General features: G+C 44.9%; 1 protein-coding gene across 11 annotated transcripts in view; it reads left to right on the plus strand.

Annotated features, from left to right (window-relative positions):
* Positions 1-26,788, plus strand: part of TMCC1 (transmembrane and coiled-coil domain family 1) — a 120,797-nt gene that overhangs the window by 81,328 nt on the left and 12,681 nt on the right. The window contains exons 1-2 of one of the 11 annotated variants that reach the window (XM_061362524.1): positions 19,491-19,518; positions 20,533-20,620. The exons of 7 other annotated variants lie outside the window; for them this stretch is intronic. In XM_061362524.1, coding sequence (XP_061218508.1) covers positions 19,514-19,518; positions 20,533-20,620 — 93 coding nt within the window. In that variant the 5' untranslated portion in view covers positions 19,491-19,513. Of the gene's footprint in view, positions 1-6,978; positions 7,506-17,657; positions 17,694-19,490; positions 19,519-20,158; positions 20,406-20,532; positions 20,621-26,788 lie in introns of those variants that run through there. 3 more of the 11 variants (XM_061362529.1, XM_061362530.1, XM_061362525.1) reach the window with 3 other exon arrangements.

A 26,788-nucleotide genomic window follows, 5' to 3' on the forward strand; every position in this document is an offset into this window, starting at 1 on the left:
TGGTGGTCAGGAGTGAGTTTTGCCACTCTTATATCTGGAATGCTCAGAGAAATGGTTCCCAGAGGATGCCCCATTCTTGGCAGTGTTCAAGGCCAGGTTGGACGGGGCTTGGAGCAAACTTCTCTAGTGGAAGGTGTCCCTGCCCGTGGCAGGGGATTGGAGCTGAGTGAGCTTTAAGGTCCCTTCAACCCAAACCAGTTTGGGATTCCATGAAAAAGCCTCTGTTTTTGAAACAATTGCAATTTTTTACTAGCAGTAGGAGTGGCCATAGCAAACTTCTGGGGTGCTCTGCTTAATGAATTACTCCTTTGGTAAGAGTGAATGTGGGTCTATCACATGATTATGTTTTCATAGGTCAGACTGTCACTTTTCCTCTTAACACCCCACCTCTTCCTCTCTATGCATTCTTAGAAGCTCTTGGACTTGTAATGCAAAGAACTTTTCAAAGCAGGGCTCCTTTTACAATTTAGCATTATCACCGATAGAAAACCCTGTAGAGGCAGGCATTGCACATCTTTTATGCATGTTTCCCCTGTGATGATCAGACGTGTTGCAGGTAGTTTGCCTAAGGTTTGACTGTGCAGCACCTGTGCTGGAGCCTGATCAGAGCAAGCTATGAATTATTGAGTACTCTGCTTCAGCCAGACAGGAGAAATGAAGTGCTGTGCTCTTCAGCAGCCTTAGAAGCCTTAACCCAGTTTCTTACTGACAGATACCAGTTATTATCAGTGTTTTCCTATAAAGGTATGTAGAATAGAGTGATCCTTCAGATCCACAGAGTTTTCCTTAAGAAATAATTTAAACTCTTGCTTTAAAGCTAGAAAGCAAGCTTCCTATACGTTTTGACAGTTTATAATCCTTAGGAGGCAATATTGTATTGAGAGTCTTATTTTGTGCTGTATTAAACATCCTGACTGGTTCTCTCATTGTTGAAGCAGTTGCTGAAAAATCCTGGAGCTTTTTACCTTTCGGGTCACTTACTCAACTCAGCCCCAGTTCACAGGGGGCTGGAAGTCTGCTACAACCTGGGCAGTGCTTAGACGTGTACAAAAAAAGAAGTATGAAAAGGTTTAGAAACCAGAGAGGCTGTCCAGCACCATAAACTGATTTGGATTACATGGAAATGGAAAATTAAATACATTAAGCATATTTTAATCAGATGCATCTAAGGAAGATGCAGAGTGGCTAACACACTTTGTGCATGGTAATTTGCTGTGTGTATATTTCTTTTCTATTTTGATTCAGAAGCTGACAGAGGCTTTTCTCTTTGTTTTTCTTGGTGATACTTTTGGTAGTCTCCGTTTCAAGAAGGAGTTCATGGGTGTTCATAATGATCAGGAGCCCTGTAGTTCGCATGTGAAAACCACCCTGGCTTCCTCAGGGGACAGTGGAAAACTTATGTTATGGCCAGCACTGAAACAGGGTACAGCCGCACCAGAGGAGGGAAAGCAAAAGAAATGGCTTGATAAAGAAGTCGGTAGTCATCTAGTAGAAATAAGATGTGGACAGACACATAGTCACATACAAGTCTGACATCAGAAATTAGCTTACTAAAATCTCCTCAGCACACTGGAATTGCCACAGGGATGTTGGAACAAGTCAGTGGTTGGAGTCTTTGGGCAGTCACAGACCTGATTGAAGCTATGAACTGTGGAACTGTAGCTTTGTAGGTTCCGTACCTCTGTCTTAATGACATTGAGCAGATGGCTTTAAATTGTTGCGCTTCATTTTGCTACCTCTGAGACCAACTGATCCCAGGGTGGGAGATGCATTTTCCCCTCCTGCAGCTTCTCTTTTCTCCACTGTGTGCAGGTGAGAAGCTCCATATTGGCTGCACTTGTTTTCACACACTCCTAGAACTGCAAGCTATTGTGACTATAGCTCAGGCATAGTCGCAGCAAAGCTTTGTATTCATAACATTTAGATGAGTATCTATCCCCCAACCATTTCCAAGGGTAAAGAAGAAAAATTACCTGACACTTGGTGTTAAACTGCTTTTGTGCAGCTGTACCTTGACTGTTAAACATGCATTCTCCAGCGCCCTTTATATCTTGCTTGCAACTTTACTTCTGAAGCAGCCTTCTCTTTGAAGGGAATATTATGCTAAGTGACTTTTCAGTTACTGCTGCAATCCACTAACAGGCACATCCACTCCAGTGCTGCTGTTTGCATTAATGCAACCAACTGAAGGAGCACAGGTCTTTGAAATGGAAAAGGTCTTAGCAGGTGATCCCTATCTGCATTGTGGGAGTGCAGTGACATTCAGATATAGGACTTTTTCTTTTCTTCCTTTTAACCTATAAAATTATTTTTTTAGCAGGGAGGAATGAGGCCACAGCACCAACCTATGCATTGATAGCTACACTTGCTATTATAGCTTCCAGAACATGCCTTGCACCATTGGTATGTCTTACTGCTAAGTGAGGCAGTGATTTTCTGCTTTGCAATACATCTTGCTGTTTCTCCCTCTCTATCCCTCCTTCTCTCTGCTGCAAGTTAATTGTGGCTGGTTAAAAACAAAACGAGAAACGTAGTTGGAAGGGGAGAAATAATAATGAGCTTAAAGGTTTAAATCATGCTGATTTTTAATGTAACCAAATGCATGCTTGAGCCCATTTTTTAATGAATCTTGTCACTTGGAATATCAGAACATAAATGTCAAGGAGTGTCCTTTCTGTATTTCGGCATGCTAACTCGTTGACTGTTGGAAACAGTATGAAATCATGGGAACCTGAGCTAACTTACTGTAATTTGGAAGTAATGAATATTTCTACTGAAATTCCCTGAGCTTTTCCACCCACCAAGAAGAAGACAGGATTTGAAGTAGTCTAGCTTGTAACAGAGATAAATGGGCAGGCTGGAGGTAGCACAGAACAACAGATACTCCTGTGCTCCAGGTTCCTGCTGTTCTTAAAACTCCTGCCCCCTTCCCTGTTTCTGTCCTTTGAGGAGTTCCAGAGTTACATGTACTCAGCTTTGCTTTTCTCCTGCTGTTACAGCTTCATGTTACGAGTATTTTTCTGTGGTGTTTGGTTCTCTTTGCTGTCTTGAGACGTGACCTCAGTCTGCGCCTGAAGAGCACATTTTGCCCTCTGTGAACTCTCCTGAGGACAGTTGATCACATTGGTGGCTGAGTTGCTAGCTGGGATGGGATGGATTTATTTTTAACCGTCTGTATAAGCTGGGTTAAATGTATCTGTTGGTGAAAATAGGGTAACGGAAGGCCTAAATCGTAATGCTGCTCTCTGCTTATAACTAAAGAAGCTCTTGCACTGAGTTACTGGGGGGCCTTTTTGTCTGATGCCAGTTGTTGCTGTCTGTGCTGTTTACTGAGTGTGCTCTCTGCCGTGCTCTGTCGATGCAATGGAACTGGGGTTGGGCCCATCAGCCTTGAAGGATTGGCTTTCCAGACCCAGGCAGGACTGGGAGCTTGGCTTTCCCACTGGGCAGGGCAGGCCCTGGCTGCTGGGATGGATGTGACAGAAAAACATGACCCATAGCAGTGTGGGTTAGGGAACACGGGACTGGTTAGTGAGCTGGGGAAGAGACTGAAGGAGCAGCTCATCACCTCACGTACAGCCTGTGTGCAGGAGCCATGGAGCTCTGACCAGCCTGGCCTATGGTGAACCAGTAGTGAAATCTTTGTGTATATATATATATATATAGGCTGCGTGTGTTTTTTGTTCAGAGTGTTTTGTAGTGTCTAGAAATCATCCCTAAATTTTGGTCACTGTTCATCTAATGGGCAAGTTCTGATACACTGAATATTTCTCAAGGATCATCCTGCTCATGCCCTGGTTCTTCATGATCGGGTTTCATTGACAGTGTTTGTTTCAAGATATTTAAATGAAATGTATACGTATATATATATATCAAGATATTTAAATGATATGTAAATATATGTAAAGATATGGAAATGATGATCCAGTGGCTGGATTCATTTGCCAGTAGGTCCAAAATTACATACACTGAGGACTTTAAAATGCATTCCAGAGTTGGAAATCCCTGAAGTTGGAAGGGGCTTCCGGAGATTGTCTAGTGCAAGCCCAGGACCATGGCCTGGGTTTTGGCTGACTCCAGGGATAGACTCTGGGTAGCTACTGTGGTGTTTGATCATTCGCAGTAGAACATTGCGTGGGTTTGCTGTTGTTGGGGTCTTCCGTGTTTGGGTTTTTTTGTTGGCAGTGTTTGTGTGTGTGTGTGTCTGTGTGTGTGTGTGTGTTTGTTGGTTGGTTTCTAATGTTGAAAGTGCCCCTTCCCATCCTTCAGAACTTCAGGGTGTGCAGCTGCAGCACAGACAAATTGTTGCAGATATTTAACTCTCCTTCCAAGACTTAAACTTTCTCTGAAAATTGCAGTTGATTTAATGCTGTAACCCAGGAATCCTGTTGGAGTGAGAGTGAGGATTTTGATGGTACCATGGGTAAGAGCCCTTAGTGCCCTCGTAGACTGAAAATGGTTACTGAGATAGCAGGGGTGTAGGAGCAAGTACTCCCAGTGAGACAGCACATCCCTCTATCACTGTTCCTCCAGGAGGCCTGGAGTCAGGAAATACCGCTCAGCTCTTCACACATGGGAAAGAAGGCAGTTTTCTGAAGTTTCTCTAAATAGAAATGAAATGCTGGGAAGATTGGGAAAGACCCGACTCAAGTCTGTGAAATACAAGCAGTTTGTGCAACGTGCAGGGTCTGTGTTACTGTGAAGGCTGCGTTTTATGCATCGCTCTTTTAAAACCGTACGTATACTTTAAAAAAGAGATCTCCCCGTGCACCAGCCACTGTCTGTCACTTTGTCAAGCCACGTTTCAGGTTACGGAGCGTTACCAGTCTAGAGTTTCTTCTGCTTTCTTCTGAGTAAACCTGATTTCTGGATCAAATAACTTCTCTGTTCCAGGAGATAATTACCTGAAAGATTAAATAGTTTGCATGTAGTGAGCAGTGCTGATGTCTTGGCAGCCATGGTCGTGTTTCAGCTGGAGGCTCACTGTGCAGTGCTATAGACCTTATTTCTGTTAATTTCATTGCTGCAAAATGAACAATCAGATTTATATTGCACTTTCTAGAAAGGGCAGTAAATTGCATCAGATACTTTGTTAAGCCATGGAGAAGCAACACTTAATTATTCAAGTGGCTCAGTGGATATTTTGACCAAAACTCCTATCTGCCAATACAGGAGTCAGTTCTGTTTTCAACAAGGTGTGACACTCTTCTGCAATTATTCAGCAGAGTTGCTTCTTAGAGGGTATTTTCATGTGTTACTTATGACTGTCTCCTGGGTGAGGTTTGTGTGTGATCTTCTGTGTATGCTCTTTGTTGTGTTACACAAAGCAGAGCTGTCTTCTGTTGATCAGTGACCATTTTATTTAGAAATGTGTGGAAAACCTCCAGTCAGGAAGCAGAAAACAACTAGCTACTTTTTATGAAACTTTTATTGCCTCCTTTGAGGTCAGGTTTCTGAATGAGGAGAGTCATTAAGCAGTTAAAGAGTTGATACAAGGAGAAGGCAGGACTGTCCTCCGTACATCACTGCTCAGTGTGTACGTGGCTCCATGTCATGAGATCGGTGCCGAAGGTTGCACGGCTGAAATACAGGGATAGGGCTTTTGGTGGGATTTGCTATGTAACTTCAACTACCCTCTTCTAACTGCCAAACAGTCCAGATAAGCTGGGTTAATGGAAAATACTGTGCAGGGCAGTGTTTGGAACTGGGTACGGCACAGGCTGCCTGGAGGGAGTGCAGGTCCTTCAGATGGGGAAGATGCTGCCTTTGCCATTTCGTTTCCAAGCTGTTGATTAAAAGGAACAGAAGTTTAAGACTTTGTCTATGAGCTAATTCCCATAGAAACAAGTTTTGCTTCAGTGCCAGTTCAAGGCTTGTATGTATGTTTGTTTGTGTGCTCTTTGTGGCGCTGCTGTGCAGCCGGAAAACCTTTTGGAGGGAGCAGCATGTGCCGAGGTGTTTGTGCACACATGGAGCTTGAGTGGGGTTTGGGAAGCGTGGTGCCAGTGGGCAGTGACTGCAGGTGGGAGTAGTTGGCAGGTTGGGAGCTGGGGGCTGAATCCTGGTGGGCCCCCTTGGAACAGCCTGTAACAGAGCAGGCTGCCCCTGGAACAGGATCCTTATAAACTTGCCAGACTGCTGCTATGTAGGTGGTTGTTTACAAACCCAGAGAATATGCTAATGTAGATTATCCCTGTTTGTGACCTGGAAAACTGTGAGGGGAGTACACAGTGTGGTGTCTCTTAGGCTTAGCATCACCTCTACTTTACTAAATGAGTGTGGTACAGACAACCAGGCTGATTAGCAATTAACAGAACATGCTCCATGTGAAAACATGCCTGGTGAATAAATTAACATCTCTTAAAAATAACTTTATTTTTAAGGATAGATCTGTTACGAATAGATGGTGAGCACAGTTGTCTGACTAGAGAGCAGTAAGCTAGGAGGGAAATTCTCTCACTTCTCCTTCCCCAGAAGAATAAACTGTCTCACCACCCAACAGTTGCCCAAAATGTACTTGCTATGCTTACTCAAGGCATAAAATAAAAGCCTCCTCTTGGAGTGTTTTCCCCAGAGGGCTTCTTCAGGTCCCATATCCTGCCTGGGATCTGTTCTGCCCATCATGCCTTTTAGATTCCTCTTGCCAGAGAAGGTCAGGAGGAAGGCTCCCTCTCTGCTTTTGGAAGAATCTCTGTCCCGCCAGGGAGGCACAGTTCAGATGCTTTGTGTCTTTCAGCCACGTTTCTGGTCCGACAGCTTCCTTGCTCTTCAGGCATCCTGACTGCAATAGTGCACCCCAAAGCTGTGCAGGGGCCACTGGCCAGGCACTGAGACTGCGCAAAGCAGGATGCTCGCACGCTGTCTGTGGCATGGCAGGCTTTGAATCTGTATGCAGTTAGTTAGCTCCTGAACTTGTCAAGGGAGCCTGAGCAGCGTCCTCTGTCAGGGTACAGAGGAGATTCTGAGGTTCCAGGTTGCCCACAGCTCTAGAAAAGCTCTGAAGCATGTCATTCAACCAGCAGTCTTCCTGCTGGAAGAAAATGGGATGTGTTTTCCTGTTTGAGACTATGTTGGGCTTTTGTTTGTTTGTTTTAAATAAACTTTAAGATCATTGCCAGCAGATGTATTTTGCTTTTTGGTTTTATTATTCTGCAGAAAACAAGACTCTCACTTCAGCTGTGTTCCCGACGGGGTCAGTGACAAAGTATTTTTAGCAGACTCAGTAACTCTTGTGCAGCGCGTTCATGCCTCGCTTGTTCAGAGCTGCAGTTGCTTTCTCAACCATGCGTTCGGGGCTTCTGCCAAGACGCCCAGGGTACTGCTGCTTCGTATTACAAGGTCCTGCTTTGTCAGGGCAGAACTCAGCCTGGCAGGGCTGGAGCTGGTCTCTGCTAACATAACTCCGCGGTACGGCATGTCCGGCCGGCAGCGGGGTGCGGGGTGAGACCGTGCGCTTCCCTCGCCGCACACCCAGCATGGAGGGCTCGCTGCCTGCCTCCCAAACCGTACGTCTCGGGCTTTCTCCTTTCTCGGTGTTAGGGTTGTGCGTGCGGCCGCTTTGCTCTGCAGGGACCTGGGTCCCCAGCGGATGCCCAGGCTCAGCACTTGTGTTTGCTGCTGGAGTTTGCTTTTTAAAAATCAGCCTGCAAGCTGCTGCCTATTGCGATGCCAGAGGGTTGAATTCGAGTGTCTTCTCTCATGAGACTGACTTAGACTTCTTTCCTCTGCTGTTGCTCTGTAGTCAGCAATGTTTGTGGCCCAGCTTGGGCTCAGTATTAAACCAGGGAAAGACGCTTGCACTGCTGAGGTGCTGTTTGTCTTTAAAGTGTTTGATCTCTTCTTGCTGTGGGGGTAAAGATTTTGTGTTGAGAGATTCTCCATGCATGCAGAGAATCTGTGGTTTGAATGTTTTAGTGATTAGAAAAGATTCTAATACCAGAACTCCACGACTTTTGGGCTTACAGTTAGAGCTTCACCAGTTTTGTGATTCCTTCCGGGGAGCTTTGAAATCAGGCTTCCTCCTGATAGTCCTCCACAAAGTGTTCTGGAATTTGTCCCAGACGACACAGAACCTGGACAAGTTGTCAGAAGGTGCTGTGTACAGATGGGGTGAGCAGTGGAGGAAACCTGGCTGAGATCAACTTTCAGTAATGTTTAGAATCTCTTTAGCATTTAATGGTTATGTTTATTGAACACTGAGGCAGTTCTAGGGAACTCCCTCTTCTCAAGAGAGAAACGTGCTTGGTCTTGAAAGCCTGCGTGCGTATCCCAGTTTCACTGTCATATTTGGTTGGTTTTAAAATCGGGTGCTTCGTGAATAAAATAGCAGTGAACCGCACAGCAGTTCCCGTCCCTCCATCCCTTCCATCAGTCCGGGCATTGCTGGAGGCATTAGCACTGATTTCTCTCCCCGTTGGCGCTGCGGTGCTGTGCTCAGCGATTGTCCTGGCGGATGTGGGCGGTGCTGGAAGCAGGACCTTGGCTGTAGGGTCTATGGGTCGTGGGGCGCGGGACCGGCCCCTAGGGTCACAGCAGGTCAGCCCGGAGCACAGCTCCCGGGAGCAGCCGCAAGCAGCGCTGGCGGGGACGAGAGCTGGAGAATGCCCCACTGTGCCGGGCCGCATGCGCTCATTGCCGGGGGACAGAGCTGCATTGTTGGGACAAAGAAACGTGAAAATACTGAAAGCATTCAAACTCTTTTCTTTTCATTCGGGGAGTCTTTTTGTTTTGTGGAGCTCTGCTGGGCGGCCAGAGCAGCATGTAGAGCCACTGACAGAATTTAGAGGTGAGCTGAGAGTAGAAATTAAACCCTGGCTTGGGTGGGTTTTGCTTTCTGCAGCTTACAAGGAAAGGGTTTGTATTTTCAGATGAGAGATTACCAAAGCAAGGCTGAGATGGCTGGAGAACTAGTGCAAAAGATATGTGATGTCTGAACTATTTAAAAGGAGAATATATTTTTAGTCACTCTGTTTTCACTTTTTCTGTGGTATGTACTCCATTTCAATGACTAATACTTTGGGTTTTAACAGTTCAGGTTTCTTGTGTTGTCTGCATAGCACCAAGTATATGGGTCTTCAGTACCTTGCCAACAAAGCCAGGAAAGATCAGGTTTTCTGCTATTCATATTCCTGTAGTTTAAGGAAACGTGGTTTAAAGGGAAGAACTTTTGTAGCGGGAAAGAGATGGTCTGTGTGGTCTTTTACAAGCTGTCAATAGAAAAAAATAGCACAGTGCTGTGTACTTCAAAAGAACCAAACAAAAACGGTTTTGTAGGTCATCTGCAAGGAAGAATTATGTATTTGTTGTTGAAAACAGCTTGGAGGTGTGGGTTTTCTTGTTTTGTAAAACACAACATTGGGGGTTTGGGGGTTTTGGGGCTGTGCTTTTCCTGTGGTTTTCATTTGGTTTGGGGTTTTTGTTTGTTTTATTAAATACAGTTTTGACATTCTACTTTCACCAAGGCCACCAAGAGGTACCAACCCGGGAGAGTGACTTGACTTACTGTTCAGGATGATTTGTTATTGCTCTTCAGGAAGGCGCAGCCTCCTCACATTAACCAAGCTATTAAATTTGCAGGATGTTATCAATTGGAATCTTCTTTGTTACCAGTAATCCAGAGAAGGTGGCTGTTAACATGGCCAGGGCAAACAGTGGTTCATTTGTTTGCAGAACTAGGGTCATATCTTGAACAATTTAATTGCTGGTCAGAGTTCCCCGAACTGTGAAAGGACAGATGTAGAAACAACACATTCGTGGGTGTCCAAATGCACAAAGCAACACCCCAGGAGCCAGTTCTGCAACGGGTGCAATGTGGGAGACAAACCAACGGAAAAAGGTCAGAGCCAGGAGCATCTCCCTGAGCAGTCTGTAGTATTAAAAGATTTTTTAAATCAAATTACTCTAAGAGAAATGCAAAAGCAAATGCTTCCTGCTTTATCAAGAACTCGATTCCAAAGGCAACATCAATTTAGCCATTTCTTCACCATCAATAATGCATCAGTTTGGATTTAAGGTCACACATGCTATAACCCATAGACTAGTATTTGGAAAAGAATGGGATGCTAATTTGGGAAAGATTGATGGAGAAAACAAATACAACCTGAAAATACTCAAAACACAGATGCTAGTTTCTGCAACAGCCAACTGCCTCTCGAGGCTGTGGGGAGGAACAGAATTTCCTGCTGGCAGTGGGTTGAGCTTGAACACATCATGATTTTATCATTATACAGCTCTGCAGACATACGATGGTTTGGTATGATGTAACTTCTTAAGCTTCTGGATAGGATCATGGTGAGCAAAGGTTATCAGAGCTCATGACTTCTGGACTGATCAGTCAGTGGAGTCACTCAGGATGTTTTACCAGCCACTGACTTCGCCAGCCTCCTGCACATGGTGAACGCAGTGTGCACACGGAGATGGGATAGTTATTTTGTTCAGCGCTTGCTCTGAAACCTGCAAGAGCAACAACATTTTCTTTTGTCTGAAGTCAGCCTCCTGATCAGTGGCCCTCTTCATAGTTTCCATTCATGTCTTGGGTTTGTGTTCTAGAACGTATTCACATCTTATTTATGGCTCGGGGAATCTGCTTTCCTCCACACGCAGTCTGTTATGACATTGTTAGTTCTAGCTGTGTTAGCTTACTTCAGTAATCATATTATGCAAATCTGATGGATGGGCTTGCTGAATTATATGTGCTGCTATCAGCAAGTTTCATCAGCTTGTCTAGTTTTAGGATTTTGGTAGAAGCTTGGTCAGTTTGAAATACAGCTTAAAAATTTCAGTTATGCTGTGACTTTCCTTTCATGGCAGAAGAGAATCCAGGAGCAAAGGGAAAGCCATACTGCTTTCCAGAGGAAGTACATCTGTAAATGACAGTGGACATGAAGCTCCTTTAGTAATTAAGAAGCATGTTCTGAGATTACCTTTCACTTTTGAGCTGAGAGGAAAGCTATCAAATTCAATGTATCTAAGCCATTTTAATGAATGTAAGACTTCAGATATATTACTGAGTTCACAAATTAGCCTGTGTCAGCTAAGCTGTAGTAACCCATCGTGTCCTGTGCCGTTGCACACTCTAAGCTTGTTGCAAGGTAGGAACAAAATCTTGAATCTCTATCTACAGGCTTTAGGTTCAGGCCAGTGCAGCTGCTTCACAGGGGCCAAAAGAACTCGCATCTTCAGATACTGTGATTGGCACACAGCAGCTCAGGGTGTCAGTGGTCTTTGTGGGCGCTTTAAGGAAGTTCAGTCACCCAGTGGCACTAACCAAACCACCAAGACAGTTGCGGAAGGGTGACAGGATGCTTTTTGGTTTTGGTTTTTTTTGGTTTTGGTTTTGTGGGGGTTTTTTTCTTCTACTTATGTTTGATAAGAAAAAAAAAGTGAGAGGGTAGAGTTTGGTAGTTCAAAAATCTTTAACAGTGTGATAACCAGAAATAATCAATTTGATACATAGATAACCCAATAAAACTGAAAGCTGATGGGTGAAATTTTGTTTGGTAGAAATAAAAGGAATTTCTGCTACAGCTGTTTGCCTTTATGTTATTGGTGAAAACAGTGTTAACAATGAAAGAAATGGGTTTTTGGGGGTAGGCGTATTCTGTATCAGTTAAAGTTACATAGGACACTAATGGTGTTTGTGCCAGCAGTGTTGAGAAATGACACACCAAGCCTAGCTGGAAAATCTCATTTCATCACTGTGCAGTTTTATGTTGCAGCTTTATTGGTAAACTTAATCCTTTGTGCAGACTGGGCATTGTGCCTTGATTGGGCTTTCTGCTGAGCCAGAGCAATGGTACAGAGCATGCTAGAAGTCTTTATTTAGTATTTTACCATGTCAGGAAGAAGAGAGATAGTTTTGTATGTGCAGATTTCTGACAGGTTAACCAATTGATTGCTTATTTTTTACAAAATTACTAAAACATCCTGGATTGTGAGTTTTTCCTGTACCTGGAAAAAAGGACAGGGATGGAGCCTGGGGGCAGGTGATCTTCCTCCCTTCCCAAGGAGTGCCGAGGGCTGCCTCACACCGCCTGTGTGTGGAGCGCTGCAGCCCCGGGCCGGTCCATGGGCACTGATCCATGCCAGGGCCCAAGCACAAGTGAGTTGGCACAGCTGCAGGCTACCATCCCCGGGAGGGATCAGCCACATGCGGCAGGGTGCCAGGGCTACCCCACCTCCCTGCCGCTCCCCCTGCCCTGGCTGGTCGTGAGCCTCCTCAGACTGGGCAGCGTGACATGGGGGTGCCTTGGGAGGTGATGTAAGGGACTGTGAGCATGAGACCGGCAGTGTCAGAGGGCTGACCCGGGCAGTGGCTGGCCAGAGCAGACCTTGGCCAGTGTGACTCCTGATCTCCAGATGTTTCTCTTGGAGGAACTGCTTGGCCTCCTCCGGAATGCAGCAGCCAGCATGTAAGTGTAGGCTAGAGGGAACACAGAGCCTGTAGCTAGGGAGGGTTGAGCTCCACTGCAGCACAGATACACCGGGAGGGATGGACAATTGATTTCTCATGAGGAAGAAGAAAGTGAGTTAGCCACTTCTGTTCCAGACCAGAAAATTTCTGACTTGATCTTCTGCCACTAAGCTAGAATTTTCTTCTTCACTCTGCTTTAGTGGGATATAATACAGTTTTGCATGTGTTTTGGATGGAAGTCCTTAAAGCTCCATTTTGCATTTGGAAGTGGAGCTTAATCAGTGCTAAAAAATTAGTGTAAAGTGAGGTTTTAGGTAATCACATGAATAGTTGTAGGAGTAGACAAGCTCAGCAAATACTTTCTGATGTTTCTCCTCACTAGGTTATAAATACTGAGAAGTCATTTTCTAAATAGACATTGTTTTAACCATGTATGCAGATCTGGTCTGGTAGCAATTCGGCAGGCAGCACCCAGAGTTCTCATCACTGCTGTGGGAAAGTCCCTGTGATGCAGCAGTAATGGGGAGGGTGCCCTCAGAGAAAGGACCTGCAGGACCTCTCCAGGCCTGTTCACAGCAGGTTCCCTCTCCAGCCTAGGTCCTGGAGCCATATGCTGGCTAATAACACTGGGCTGTGGTTGGATACCTGCATCCTCAGGACCTGCCTGGCCTCTCCCTTGACGTTGAGGGTGTTGGCATCATTTGTGCTAAACTGGTTACAAACAGCACCATCAGTACCGCTGCACTTCAGGGCTACAGAATGCAACAGCTAGGGACTGATCTTTCATTATTAAAGTACTTGTAGAAACCTTTTGAATACTTCTGGAAATGTGTGTGGGGAAAGGAAGGACTGGTTTTCTTACAGGGGTTAAAACCAGGGCAGCAAACTGTGACCAGGGAACCAAGTCCTGTGGAGAGCATCCTTGGAATGAGATCTGAAAAAAAGACAAATACACTCAATCCTGACTTTATCCCAGTAGCTAGGTGCAGAGGAGGGAACTCCAGTTATGTGCAGTGACTTTGAAGTCTAGGAGCTTAAATTAGAAGGCAGATGTTAAATAATGCATTAGCTTAAAGTGCTTCTGATCAAAATGGTACTTTATACTGTTAGATTATTGCGGCATTTATAATCACACAGGGGTTTGTAATTTGTATATGCCAGCAAGGAGGTGGATTTAGCCCTTGTCCCTGGGCAGTAAGCATGGGAACAGGCTGTTGGCTTTCAGTTTGGGGGCTAATATGGATCAAGCCCAGATACCTGTGAGTAGGGAATGCAGCTGTGCAGAAACTTCCTAATCACCATGTAACTAACCAGAAAGCCTTAGTCGAGATGCCTCCTAGCACTGAGGTTACTGGTTCAGGAGCAGTGTTCGATTAGTAACTCTTCACTGGCTAAATAAAGTTTTAGTCAATAAAGGCAGATCTTGTGGCTTTGAATTTTCAGTGATCTGTCTGCATTTTAAGGCCACCTTAAGGTAGCAGTTGTTTAACTTTTCCATCTGTTTCCTTAAGCAAAATGTTGTAAATTAATTAACAGTGTAGATACTCTGCCTTCCTGTTAGTATTGCACTGGTAAGTTTAGAGAATTTAAATCTCACTACTAAATGTTGCCTTTTCTGGGAGTTCTGTGGAAATTTAGTGATTTATCTGCAACGAATTTCTGTATCTGGACAAAACTTAGAAGTGAACATCCAGTTCTTTGAGAGCTCTTAAATATTTAATATCACATATTGCAGAAACATACAAATATCCAGCTAAGTATTTAAATAAGATTATTTTGAAACTCCATTAGTTCTTCCCACTACTTGCCAAAGTCTGATTTCATGGTTCTCCATCTGCCTGGAGATAGTCGAAGACATCAAGACAATACCTCCTCCCAAGAGAGAGAGATGTCCTTGTCCTCTTCAACCTTATGAGCCTGGAGTGCTCGTAAGGTTGTCAGCAGCTGCAAAATGGTCACAAAACCTGCCGGAATGGCTCATCAGATGGTGTTTTCAGCATTGTTAGTAGTTGGCTTTCCAAGATCTTAAACTGAAGGCTTAGTACTTTGCCAGCTGTGAAGAAAAATAGTAGGTAATACAGCCTGTTTTAAAACTTCACTGCAAACTATCATTGTGTTATGTCATTTCATACCAAAGATATCTTTGATTTGCCTCACAAATAAGATTTTGAGGTCAGTGGTTTTGAAGAGGGATCCTTCTTGCCCTGAAAGCCCCAGGAGCAGCTCTTCAAAAAGTTAGGGAGAAAGGTTTTGTTTCCTGAGAGAGAATCGCTGTCTGTGGGACCAGAAGTTTTGTTGAACACAAGTGAGTTCCCTTTCTTTCCTGTTTTTCTTTCCTTTTCCTTATTTTATCAAACTGGTATTTTCAGTGTGGCTAAGTACAAGGAAAGTTGTACTCAAAGCTAGGACCCACAAAGAAGCAGTGATGCAGCCCTAGTTGACAATGGCCATCGTAGAGACTGTGAGACAGGGAAACATCACTGTTCCTCATTGTGTCATGCAACACTTCCCAAACCGAGGGGAAACGTTTTCAGGAGATGAGTCGTGTCTGTTATAGCCCCAGCATTGAGGTTCCCATTTACCCTGACTTAGAAAAAGCTGCAGAAGTGAACTGCTCTTCAGGAGGGAGCTGATGGAAAGGGAGGGGGATGACATTTCTTGTTGATGGATTCAAGTGCTGTATCAGGAATCAGGTTTGCAGTGTTATAAGAGGTTTCTGCAGATCCATGTTTCTAGGGAGTCCGTGGTTTGCTTAAGGAGTTAAATAAAATGCTTGAGCATCTTCCTGCCTGCTGTCTGTCTGAACAGAGTCCTTTGGAGCTGAAGTGAGCATTAAGTACATGTAAAGCAGGTGGTTTGTTCTTTATAAACCCACTTATTTTGGCTTTATCTGGGGGGTGGATTTCCTAGTTTAGAAGAAAGCTGAGCCTGTTACGTTTCAAGCAGATCAAGAGAATTATGAATTCTTTGGACTTTAGGAAGAATGTTTTCTTTCTGAAGTCCCCAGAATGAGTTTGACTGCTGTTGAGCATGCAGTCCCAGCTGAACTGGTGGTTTTAGTCCGTGGGCTCCATGCTTAGCTACTGACGCATAGCTCTGTAGATGAACTGACAGAAAACCCACACTAGATAATACAGATTACTAATTTGAAAATTACGACAACTTTTGTAATGATGCTGCTATTTTACAGTTGCCAAGTGGGTAAGAGTAATGTATGCACTGTACAGTCCACGGGTGTTCTGAGAGATACTCGTATTGCATTTAGTTCGGTTATGCAAAAGTATTTATAATGTACAACCACAGGTATAGTCAGGCACAAAAAGTACATGATGAAGGAATTGATTGAAGTTTAAAAGCTGTCACTGCTGTGAGTATCGAGTGTTATGAAAACAAAAAGATAAATACGTATCCATGCAATAGCTGGATATAACTTATTTAAAATGTGTTGGCTGCCAGGCAAGTCCTCCTCTCTTAAGGTTTTAATAAGCAATTGTTCCTTTGCTTCTCCCCTTCTTTCATTCCCTCTTCCTCCTTCGTAGAATCATGGAACGGTTTGGGTTGGAAAGGACATTAAGGTCATCCAATTCCAGCCCCCTGCCATGTGCAGGAACTCCACACTAGACCAGGTTGCTCCAAGGCTCTCTCCAGCTTGGTCTTGAACACTGCGTGTGTGCACACACTCCTATTCCTTCATTACTCTGCCTAAATACACATGTACATACACCCCCTGCTTTCTGCTTGCTCATCTCCTTCCAACCCTTCCTGCCTGGTCACTAGTGCATAGACTGGAACTCGCTGTGCATGGGGCGGTTGTGTGTGGCATTTCCCCATGGATTGTGTGTCCTCCCATGGCCAGCTTTCCACCTTCAGCTGCATCAGCTCCTTTACCCTGTGCAGCTCTGCATTCTACTTTCCTTAGGCGGGAGGACTGAAGCTGCAACATCATATGTAAATGTCTGATCAGTGCTTACATTTAGAAGAGATTCTATATTTGAAGTATTAGTGTTGAAGCTATTCAGAGTGACACAGTGACAGAAGCAGGTTCCTCAGCTGGCCTTTTGTCATTAACATGGGGGATTTGTGAGCTGTATGCCTACTATGGGCCTCCTTTGAGGACAGTTGGATAGAAATTTTTTCCTGATGTAACTAACTTAAAGTTGTCCTTCTTTATAACTACACTCAGAAGTGTGAAACATATCCAGATGTGTAAAGAGACAGAAGGTGTATTGCAGAAACCCTTGTGTGCTTGGAAGTCATGAGCTTGTCTTGGTCTAACCCCATTTTCAGTAAGACCTGTCTTACACATGCAGTTTTGCTTGAGTGAGTTTGCCCTGCATTTGTCTCTGTATAGGGAGCTGAAGGAGCCCATCACTGATGAGGACCCTCCAGCCTGGTCTGACGTCTGTGATTTGTTGTCAGTGCTTGGTGCAGAAGAGACTAACTTGTGCAGTGTGACACATCTGAGGTCACCTTTTCTCTGCAGTCCAAGCACCACTTTGGGGAACAGCACAGTGAAGGCAGGATCACAACTCAGTTCGTGAATCTTTCACCGGTTTCTCACTCTCTGGCTTCTTATTTCACATTCCTTAATACTTGCCAGCATTGCTGTTTCCCCAGATGTCTGGATCTAGCCCCTGTTGTATTTTTCCCCAAAATGTTTTGGTTTTAAGGGGTTTTAGAAAGAGTTCTCATCATGTTACAGGGGTCATGTGAGCATCTAATCTCCGTAAGTTTTTAAGCTGCATCAGAGCTCATTTGCCTCCTCCACCACCCCTCCTCTCTCCAGCTTTACCAAGTAACTTCAGGACAGAAATGCTGTAGAATGCAAACGGGTGATGGTCGCTGCGCTGTGGTGGGGCCTGCAGCTGAGCTAGGGTGCTTAGTGCCCTTCTTGGAGCTCTCTTGGTTTACGAGGCATTTTCTGCTCTCAGCTGGACACCAGGAACTGTTGCTGTCCCCCACGGTACCAAGGATTGGTCCCATCATTTGCTCCTGCTTCAACGGCCACCGTCTCCTGCGCGAGGCCAGCTCCACCGGGCCACTGCAGCGGTGACCTGCCAGAGTTGTTTGAGTTCTCTTTTCACAGAGGAGTCACTGCTGATGCTCATTTTAGGATGTTTCTATTTCTTCCTGGGTATAGAAGCCTGCTTGTAGCAGCACCAAGCATCAGCATGCTGTTGCTGCCCTTGAGGGAGGTAACAGAACGCACTGAAGAAAACACACACTCCTCTTTGCTGAGGGGTGAGACTGGTTTCTCTTGATGGAGGTAGTACTCAGCCTGGTAGGTTGGTTTTGGTTTTATTGCTCTGTAAAGCTCGTGAAGACTCTATGATTATATGAAGTAGACTAATGAGCATATTTTCATGTATTTTCATGGATCTGTTTGTTGCTTTATACAGTGAAATGATCTATCTGAATAATAGTGAAATTCCTGCGAGTCAAGCTGGGTTGAACCCAACATAAACTGCTTCCCAAATGTGGCTAATGACGTTCTTTCTGCAACAGAAATTTCACCTCCCTTCCCTCTCACCTCTTTTAGGTGGGATCTGCTATCATTAATAGAAATCTGATGGTTTCTCAGTATACTTGCTTGGCCTTGGTCAGAGAGGAATATCAACATTTGTTTTCAAAAGCCTTATTTACCATAGCTCCACTAGGCTGAATGTTGTGTGCCTCTTGCCAGAGCAGTGCTCCATGACCAAAGAATCCCAATATCTGATATTCCCATGAGGCAGTAACTTTTTTAGAAACCCTCTTACCATTTAACCCTGAGAGTCCCCACAGAGAATTGGTAATGAAAATGTCAGTTGAATTAGATTCCCTGTGATTTTTAGGTCTTGCACTCATTTTCATGGCACTACATTGAAGTATTAAATATATGGTGATATGGTCATTGTGTAGTTGTCATTTTCATTCCTGTTCTGTGCATGTTTCTGCTCAGTTACTGCTGCTGTGTGTCCTGGGATCTCTCCCTAACCACAGACCTGCTGAACAGGGAATGGCTCTGAGCAGCTGACGTTGTACAGGGTGTCAGGGAACACAGCGCTGCTGGTTCTTGTTGCTGCATGTTTGTGCTGAGCAAAACGTCAGTGAACTCCACTGCAGAACCCAGATCTGTACCGGAGCAGTGCAGTATGCTCCACTTTGGTGGCTGCATGCAACCCAGTTGCGGGATTGCACCACATGCTGGTTTGATTGCTACCCTCCTTTTTTCCTGTTCCTTCATCCTTTGTCCTTTGTATTCTATTCCCTAACACTGCAGAAATGCTCACAAAAATGCTTTTGTGGATGTATCTTTTAATATGTCCATACCGAGATGGCTTGTCAGACGTTGCTGCGCGTTCTATGTAGTATTTTCATTCTTAATTCCTATTCTAAATGCCCCTTGCAATATATTTTATCATAATGCTTTTCCAGAAATGCCATCTGACATACTAGGTTGATTTAAGGCAATGGGGTTTTAAGCTTTTTTTCCTCTATCTGTGGCTCCTACAGAACACATTTTCAGGTTTTAATTCCTCTTTTTCTCTCTTTTTTTGTTTTCTAATGACAACTGGATTTTGCTCTTAGGAATCTTTTCTTCCGCATTGCCCATGCTTTGAGTCCATCAGGGGTTTTCTCGCATTATGTATATTTCATGAAATATATGCTGAAATGTATGTTTTCTGAATTAACATTTCAGGGCACAGGTTCTTCATGTTGCCTGTGCATTACTGTGAGTTAAGAGAATGATCTAAAAAATCAAACCAAAACAACCCAACCCTACCAAAACCAAGCACTGCAGTGTCTGATAGAGCCTCTGACAAATACTTGAGCCCATCTGGCTCAAAGAGATAGGCAAAAAGGAGAGATATATCCTGAATCCTGCTGGCTGCAGCCAGGCTGCATGGCTAACGCTGCAGGAGGCCTCTGAATGGCCACTTCCAGTGTGTCGATTTGGCCATTCCTGGTATTTAGCCTTGGGAGCACCTTGCATACTCTGAGTTAATGGTTCTGAAGGTGTCAAACTTCGATCTCAGCTTTGTGATCGTCTGCCTCTGTCCTAGGTGAGTAATGATATTTGCTGCAAACAGACAGGGAAAAGCAAGGGGAGAAGCAGCCATGAGGTGAGGGTTGCTTTTTAAAGACGTGTCTGAAGGGTTAGGGCTTGATGGCATAAGGTGCTGTGAGTCAGAGCTGTCACAAACAGGGTGAGGAGCCTTTGCTTTACATCTTCTAAATCAGACGGTCCAACACCTTTCCTTTGACAGGGAGGTCGAGGGCACTGGTTAAGAGGCAGGGAGAGTTCTTCATGCACCAGTGACAGCCGTGGTTAAAATGCTGTTGCTGGCTCTGTACTTGAGTCCTTCTGTGACAATTGCTTCCTAATTAGAGTTTCAGGAGATCGCATTAATTTTCTGAAATCTGATTTCGCCATTATCAAATAGCAGTGTTTCAGTGGTGCTATAAATAGATCATACCTCTATTTGTGGGTGGATTTCTTTCCTGCTGGGCCTCTTTGAATCTCCATTTTTCATTCTGCTTGAATCTTGCCACCAAGTATTTGTTTCGTGTATGCTGGGGAACGCGTGTGTGGCCTTGATGCCATCAGTTTGCTCCCGATGGGGCTGTCTGTTCCCTGTGCAGTCTTTTTGGCTCAAAGGTGCACTTTTATAAATAGTGCCATGCATTGAACACGGATAGGAAGCCAAAAAGCCCTGTAGCTTTAAATCTGTCAGCCCTGGCCCTTCTGTGCCTCTGAAGGAGATGCTGGCAGCTGAGGGAGCGGGCGCGGGCTGGCTGTGGGTGTGCTCCGGCAGCACCGGAGCCCTGCACACGATGCTGGGCTGGGCAGAGCCACCGTGGCGGCTCAGCAGGGGCCCGGAGCCCGCTGGGGCCGGTTGCGGATGGGGCCGGGCTGGCAGCTTGAGCAGCACCAGGCATCGGGGTGATGCTTATGTGGTGCTGCTGTGCCTGCCTGTGCTGCGAGAGGGACTTGTGCGAGCCTGCAAAGGTGAGAAGATGGGGGAGCACCACTGGAACAGCATTAGTTGTCTTATTGGGCTGTTTTATTTAAATCCTCAGTAGAACTTGACCTCCTTCTGTGGCATCAGCCATGGAAAAGCTGTTTTACCCTCCAGGCACTGCTGTGGAGTCCCTGTGGTGGGTTTTTTACATACCTTTTCTTCATTTCGGAACCTGGAAAGTCTGAAAACGGCTCCTGCCCGAGTGAGTGTTGCAGTCTATAAGCAAGATCTAATGTCGTGCTGCTTTTTGGGGCTTTCTGTTTTGATTGTTTTGGGATTTGGCTTGTGTGATATAATGAATAATGGAAGAAGGGGCTAGGAATCACAGCCCCATGTCAGAGAGAGGTGTTTGGATTGGTGGCTTTTTAAGTGTGACTTCTTGGTTTGCTGTTTTAGCTGTGCAAAATGTATTTTTGAGAAGTAGTAAACAAACTGCAGAATCATATTTTTCCTCCAGGTAAAAATAGAGTAAGTGCGTACTGCTTCCCGTGGAGTCACTGACCTTCAGAAATGAATAAGTACTTTGCTTTGCTTTAGCTGTCTAGCTCAGCATTACCCTTTCACAGCCTGAATTAACAGTAAGCTGTATTTTCCCCCCACATTTGTTAAATATTGAAGCGAGACAGTAAGGGCTTTGACAGTCTGCCCTCCAATGCAAAACAGAAGATACTTCTCTGCGAGCTGCTGCAGTTAGCTGTCCAGTTCATTGTGGCTCTGGTGTTTGAAGAAGCAAGAAATACAGGATCCAGACTTCTTTTTGCCATTTGCCTTTGCCTTAGATGAATGTTTGCCAGGGGGGTTTTATCATCTGCAGGAAATGTGGCTGAGAAGTTACATTCTGTTAATGTTGTGTTTGAAGCATGTGTGTCTAAACACATTTAATAGACTCCTAATTTTCCTTTGGGAAGATCCAGGTCTCCCATGCTGGGACATGTACTTTTTCTCACTGCATTTATTGGTCTTCACAACAAAAGTGACACATAGGTGGCTCTTGGGAATGGTTCTGTTGGAAATGCGGAGCTGAAGCAGTGCAGGGCTCTGGGGTAGGGCCCTGAGAGCAGAGGCTTTGTTGACATTCCACATTCCAGGCTGATGGATCTGTATATTGGCATCTCGGCATGTGTAACATCAGGCTAATACATCACCTCTTGAGAGCTGGGGAGAGAGCACTGAGCACAGGACACCCTGTTCTGTGCTCTCCAGACCAGATATGGACCTGAGCAACTTTTCACCCTGTGCTGTGGAGATGCTGCTGCAGTAGGATTTGTTTCTAGATGGAGCTCTGGATGAGGCTGCTTGGTTTTTGCAAGAGTACTGAAAGCAACGTCATGATTTCAATATTTGGTTAATTCTATTGATTTCTGGACAAGTGCCCTGTGGCCTTCCTCTGCCTGGTGCTTGACATTCCTTGAACACATCTTTCCCTCTGATGCTTCATTGCTTAGTGTTTTCTTCTTAGGTTTCTGAAAGCAGCATGTCTGCAGCCCTGGGAGCGTGCATGTTCTTGTGCTGTAAGACTGCCCTTTGCCTACATTGCCTCTCCTTGCCCTTGACAAGCTTCATTTGCCACTTGGAGCAACAGATTTATCTGCTGCTAATGTTGGAGCACCCACAGCACTGAAAGCTAAACCACATGCTACCTTTGAACAGGAAAGGAACCTCTAAAGCCAGTTCTGTTGTGTAACTTTCTGGGAAGCAGCGTGTTAGCTGATGTGCTATGTGTATGTTATAGTAGAAGGGCTTTAAATAGGAGAATGATATGTCAAGAAAGGCTATACAGGAATGACAACCTGTGTTCACAGTAAAAATGAATCTGCTGGTTTGAAACACATCTTGCATATAAACTGTTGACTGGATGAACTGCTTTCAGGATGAATTTTGGTTACATGCAGGATGTGTGTTGTATCTTCAGCTAAAAATAAATAAAGAGAAGTAAATGTCAAAGTGCAGTTGCTGTGCTCAGGTATAGGAGTCCTTCAGACTAAATATTTGGGGATGACTTGCATATTCAATAGAGAAACCTCTCCTGCAAAAGGGGCAACAATCCTTGCTCTGCCATGAAGATGTTCTGTACAGTGATCACGCAGACATCTGTTCTCCCAGACTCCAGACCCAGTTTGCTCCGTTCCTTTGCAAGTCAAATTTAACTTGCAATCTGAAAATTAGACTCTGTTCTTTACAAGTGAGTGTGTAAGATGCAGTAATAATCGGTATTTATCAGATAGAGGCTGGAAGCATTAAAAATACCCAGCAAACTACTTTCTGGGAAGTGTTAGCATTTAATTTTGTCTCTAAGGTAAGGTGATGTGATTCGGATGTGCTGGGGAAAAGAACCAGTTTAAAAAAAAAAGGCAAAAGCCCCTGACATTTGACATAGTTACTTTCTGATAAAACCTTGTATAAACTTCTTTCCAATTCCACCCTCTCCTCCCAGTTCCTATCCTTAATTTTGTTCAGCTTTACCTCATTTCCTATCCTTATTATTTTAACTCCTGGCCTGATTGGCAGCCCCTCCTTGATTTAAAATCTGCAGCTGCTAAAATAAACATCCATGAATGTTATTTTGGCCACATCTTTTGCAGTGTCATCCTTTTTCACCTCAAAAGTCAAGTTCCTACAAGCCCTTGTGTATAATTCAGTTCTTCCCTGTTTTTCCATTCAGATTGTGTACTTGTTCCCTCGGACTTGCTTACCCGTAATGTCAATGTTACTGCCCCATTTATTGACCCAGCACTGCTGGTTTTCATCCTGACTGGTCTGTACCTTTGGAAAAGCGTTACTGAATCGGAGCACCAAGCCTTGCTGACTCTTCTGCATTCAGAAATACCTTTTCTCAACGTTTCAGAAGTTTAAGGTGAAGAAGGTATAGTCTTGGGCAGCAGTTGGGTTTTTAAAAACAATCGAAGGGGCCATAGACATGATCTTCAGGGAGCTGGTACACTGTGCTGTGCCTGTCCCCTTCTGTCTCTGGGGTGGAAATAAACACTTGCAGGCAGAGCTGGTGCCTGGTCCTGCATGTCGCCAGCCATCCAAGGACACAGCTTGCGTGATGCTCTTCGCCTCAGCGCACTGTAGACAGGGATGTGTGTGTGTGAACTGCAGGTGGGAAAGGTGTAAGTTAACTTCAGTTACCTCTTAACCAGTTAGTGACAGCATTTGCACAGTGCCCCAGGCAGGTTGATTCACACAAGGGGAATGTGTGGAGCCCTCCGAGCCATCATGATGCTGCAGGGAATGGCCTGGCCAGCCCTTGTACTGCACTGACAGAGGTTTCCCTGCGGAATCGGTTATGTTGGCTGTGATGGATGCTGCGTGCAGTTCTTTCTGTTACAGCAGGTACAGTGTCACGTGGCAACAGTGTCTTTTACTGTTCCTCCACCCCCAGTGACTGCTGACGTTGAGATATTGGTCTCCTTTGGGGATTTCTGCTGCTGAGAGATAGGAGTTTGGTTGCTTTATGGCTGAACTTTGTTTCTGACACTTGAAACAGCAGATGAAGTCACACAGTATCAGAATAGTTAGAGTTGGAAAGGACCTTAAGATCATCCAGTTCCAACACCCCTGCCATGGGCAAGGACGCCTCACACTAAACCATGTCACACAAGGCTCTATCCAACCTGGCCTTGAACACTGCCAGGGATGGAGCATTCACAGCTTCCCTGGGCAGCCCATTCCAGTGCCTCACCACCCTTACAGTAAAGAGCTTCCTCCTTATATCCAATCTAAACTTTCCCTGTTTAAGTTTTAACCCGTTACCCCTTGTCCTGTCACTACAGTTCCTAATGAAGAGTCCCTCCCACCTCTCTATCGAGCTAGGTGACAAGGCCAGGGGAGAGTCACACTGCAGCTGGCATTACCAGATACCAAGCTGTGGGTGAGGGTTTGTACGTGTGCCTCAGCCATGGCTCTCTGTGTGTTTCTTTGGGCACTGGAGCCAACTGAATCAGTCCCAGGTCACTTTTCCCTCCCACAGTGTTCCTGCAGTCCCACTGGTACGTGCAGCCTCACAATGCACCATGTTTGGGAACTTACTAAGAACAGAAATATCACTGAGTTCCTTGTTGTGGGGTGTTTCCCTTGGCACCCCCACCAAAGACAGGGAATGCTAAACAGCTCTCAGGTCTCCAGAGCTCTGTTGCCCTTCTGTCAGTATCAGGTACCCGCCAGTTCCACCTTTCTATGCAAAGCGAGGCCATGTGTGAGCACACACCTGGCTCTGGGTAGTGATCAGAAGCACACATGTGTCATAGTGATCATCACTCATGATCATTTAACTACCATGAGTAAGGTATAAAGCCATTTCCTTCTGGTCTTACCAGCTTTAGCTGCTGTCCAGGGCAGGCAAAGAGATTGTATTGGAAATTTTTCTGGTCTTTTTTTCAGGTCATTTTTCATTTTTGTTTTCTCAAAGTGCTTTTTTCCCATAACCAGAATGATCTTCCCATCGTTTTGAGGGTTAATTGCCAGCAGGCAAAGGCTGTTTACCTCTTTTAGAAACCCCAGTTACAATCTAACCAGTGAGCCCTACAATGGAAAATACACAGCAAGACCTCCTTGAGCTGCCCATCTGTCTATGAGCTTTCCTTAGCCAGTTCTCATTTTCTTTTGGATTTGGGAGTGTAATAGGAACAGCTCAAAGCAGTTGCTAGCAGTGATGGCCAGCAGTTTCTGTGGGTAAGTAGATGGAAGTCTGTTAAAATGCAAAGCTATATAGTTTCTGGAGATTCAGTAGGCCAACGAGGTGTTGCAGGGTAACTGCATGGTGTGTCATGAGGAATTGCACTGTGCCTGTTCTTTGTTTTTCTTCTGTATTCTTGGCAGGAAAGCCAGGGCAGATTTCACATAGTGCAGGAGCATGTATGTGCACTGGGCACTTGTTGAGGGAAGGTGCAAGGTGGGCGCTGTAACCGCAGACGTGGTCAGATGCAAAGGATGCTCTATTTTATTTTCCTTCCATCTAATTTTTATTCCCCAGAAAGTGTTGTGTAGTGATGGTGCTCCAAACTTAGGACTTTCTAATGAGTCTCCCAGATTTTTCTGCTTGCATCACTATCCTGCCTTCAGCAGTGGGAAAAGGAAACAGCACAGCTTCTGAGTTCCTTTGTGATTAGTGCTGGTTGCCACTCACTGGGAAGCATGTTTCATCCAGGCAGCTTGCGCACCGTGAGCTCCCTCCTGGGGCTGCTCTCACGGTTGTCATTCCTGGCTCCCTTCTCTCACCTTGCCCTAGATATGTTTATTCCAAGTAGCATGATACTTTTCAGTCACATTTTTAAAGCTTCACATAAGGGAGGAGAGGCAGGAGCTGAGTTGTCTCCTTCCAGTAGGCTTGCTCGAGTTCTGCTGTTTGCCCAAGCCAGCTGCCCTGCTTGTTTAAAAACCAATCCATCCTGTTGGCGACTGGCCCTGTGGTATGTGCCTTTGCTGAAGCAGTTTTCAAAGAAGGGTGAAACACCTTTAAAGGAACTGTTGCGTTTAATCTTCAGCAAAGCCAAAAGGCAGATCCTGGGTTCTTTTGGGGTTGCGGATGTATTGCAGAATAGAGACATCAAAAACCTTTTGCAGGAGGGAAGCCCTGCCACAGTTGAAATTCTGGTAGCTTGGTAAGATCTCGAGGGGGAAGAAGCATAAGGGCTTCACACAATGCCACTTGGCTCACTGGGCAGCTTTCAGTGTCCCTCCTGGCAGGTCAGGCTGGTCCACTCCAGCTGGGCTGAGTCAGTGTGCTGGAAAACTGTACTGCAAGTGAGATTGACTAATTGAATTGTAATCCATATTTTTAGACAAACACTGAGCATTAAGGTATTTAATTTACCAGCATCTTTTCAGGACAGATTGCCAGTCATCTTAAATCAGTAATATGTCACCAGCATTTCCCAGGAACCCAGTTTGTGCTGAGTCTTCCCTTTCTAAAGCCTTGTCAATACAGAGAAAGTACTTAAATTATCTCAATTCTGTTCCAGAGCAGCACTTTGTCCAGCCCTTTGCTTTTTAATTGGGAAAAACCCGTCTTGCTATTCCAGGATAATATCCACACAGCTGGTAATTAAAGTAATTATCCCAACATGGTTTCTTCTGCTATGGCTGTTCTGGTTTCTGTCACAGGCATGGGAAGATGACCCGAGGAGATGCGCTGAAGTCAATTGACTTTAAAAGGGGGGAAGAGAAAGTCTGTACAAAATTTTTCTCAGAAAGGCATGTCTGAGAGGAAGAGTGTTCTATTAGTGTAGCGTACAGTAGTTGCACACACATACTAATCACACCCAACTGGGAGTAAGTTATGCTGATAGAAACTCTTTATTGCAAAGTGATGTTAAAGTCCCATTAGTTCTACAACACTGAAATGTGCAGATTTCATCTCGGAGCAGAT

Source organism: Neopsephotus bourkii, unplaced genomic scaffold, assembly GCF_033783945.1.
Source record: "Neopsephotus bourkii isolate Nb327-2 ecotype Australia unplaced genomic scaffold, CSIRO-AGI_Nbou_v1 NB_1120, whole genome shotgun sequence".
Lineage (NCBI taxonomy): Eukaryota > Metazoa > Chordata > Aves > Psittaciformes > Psittacidae > Neopsephotus > Neopsephotus bourkii.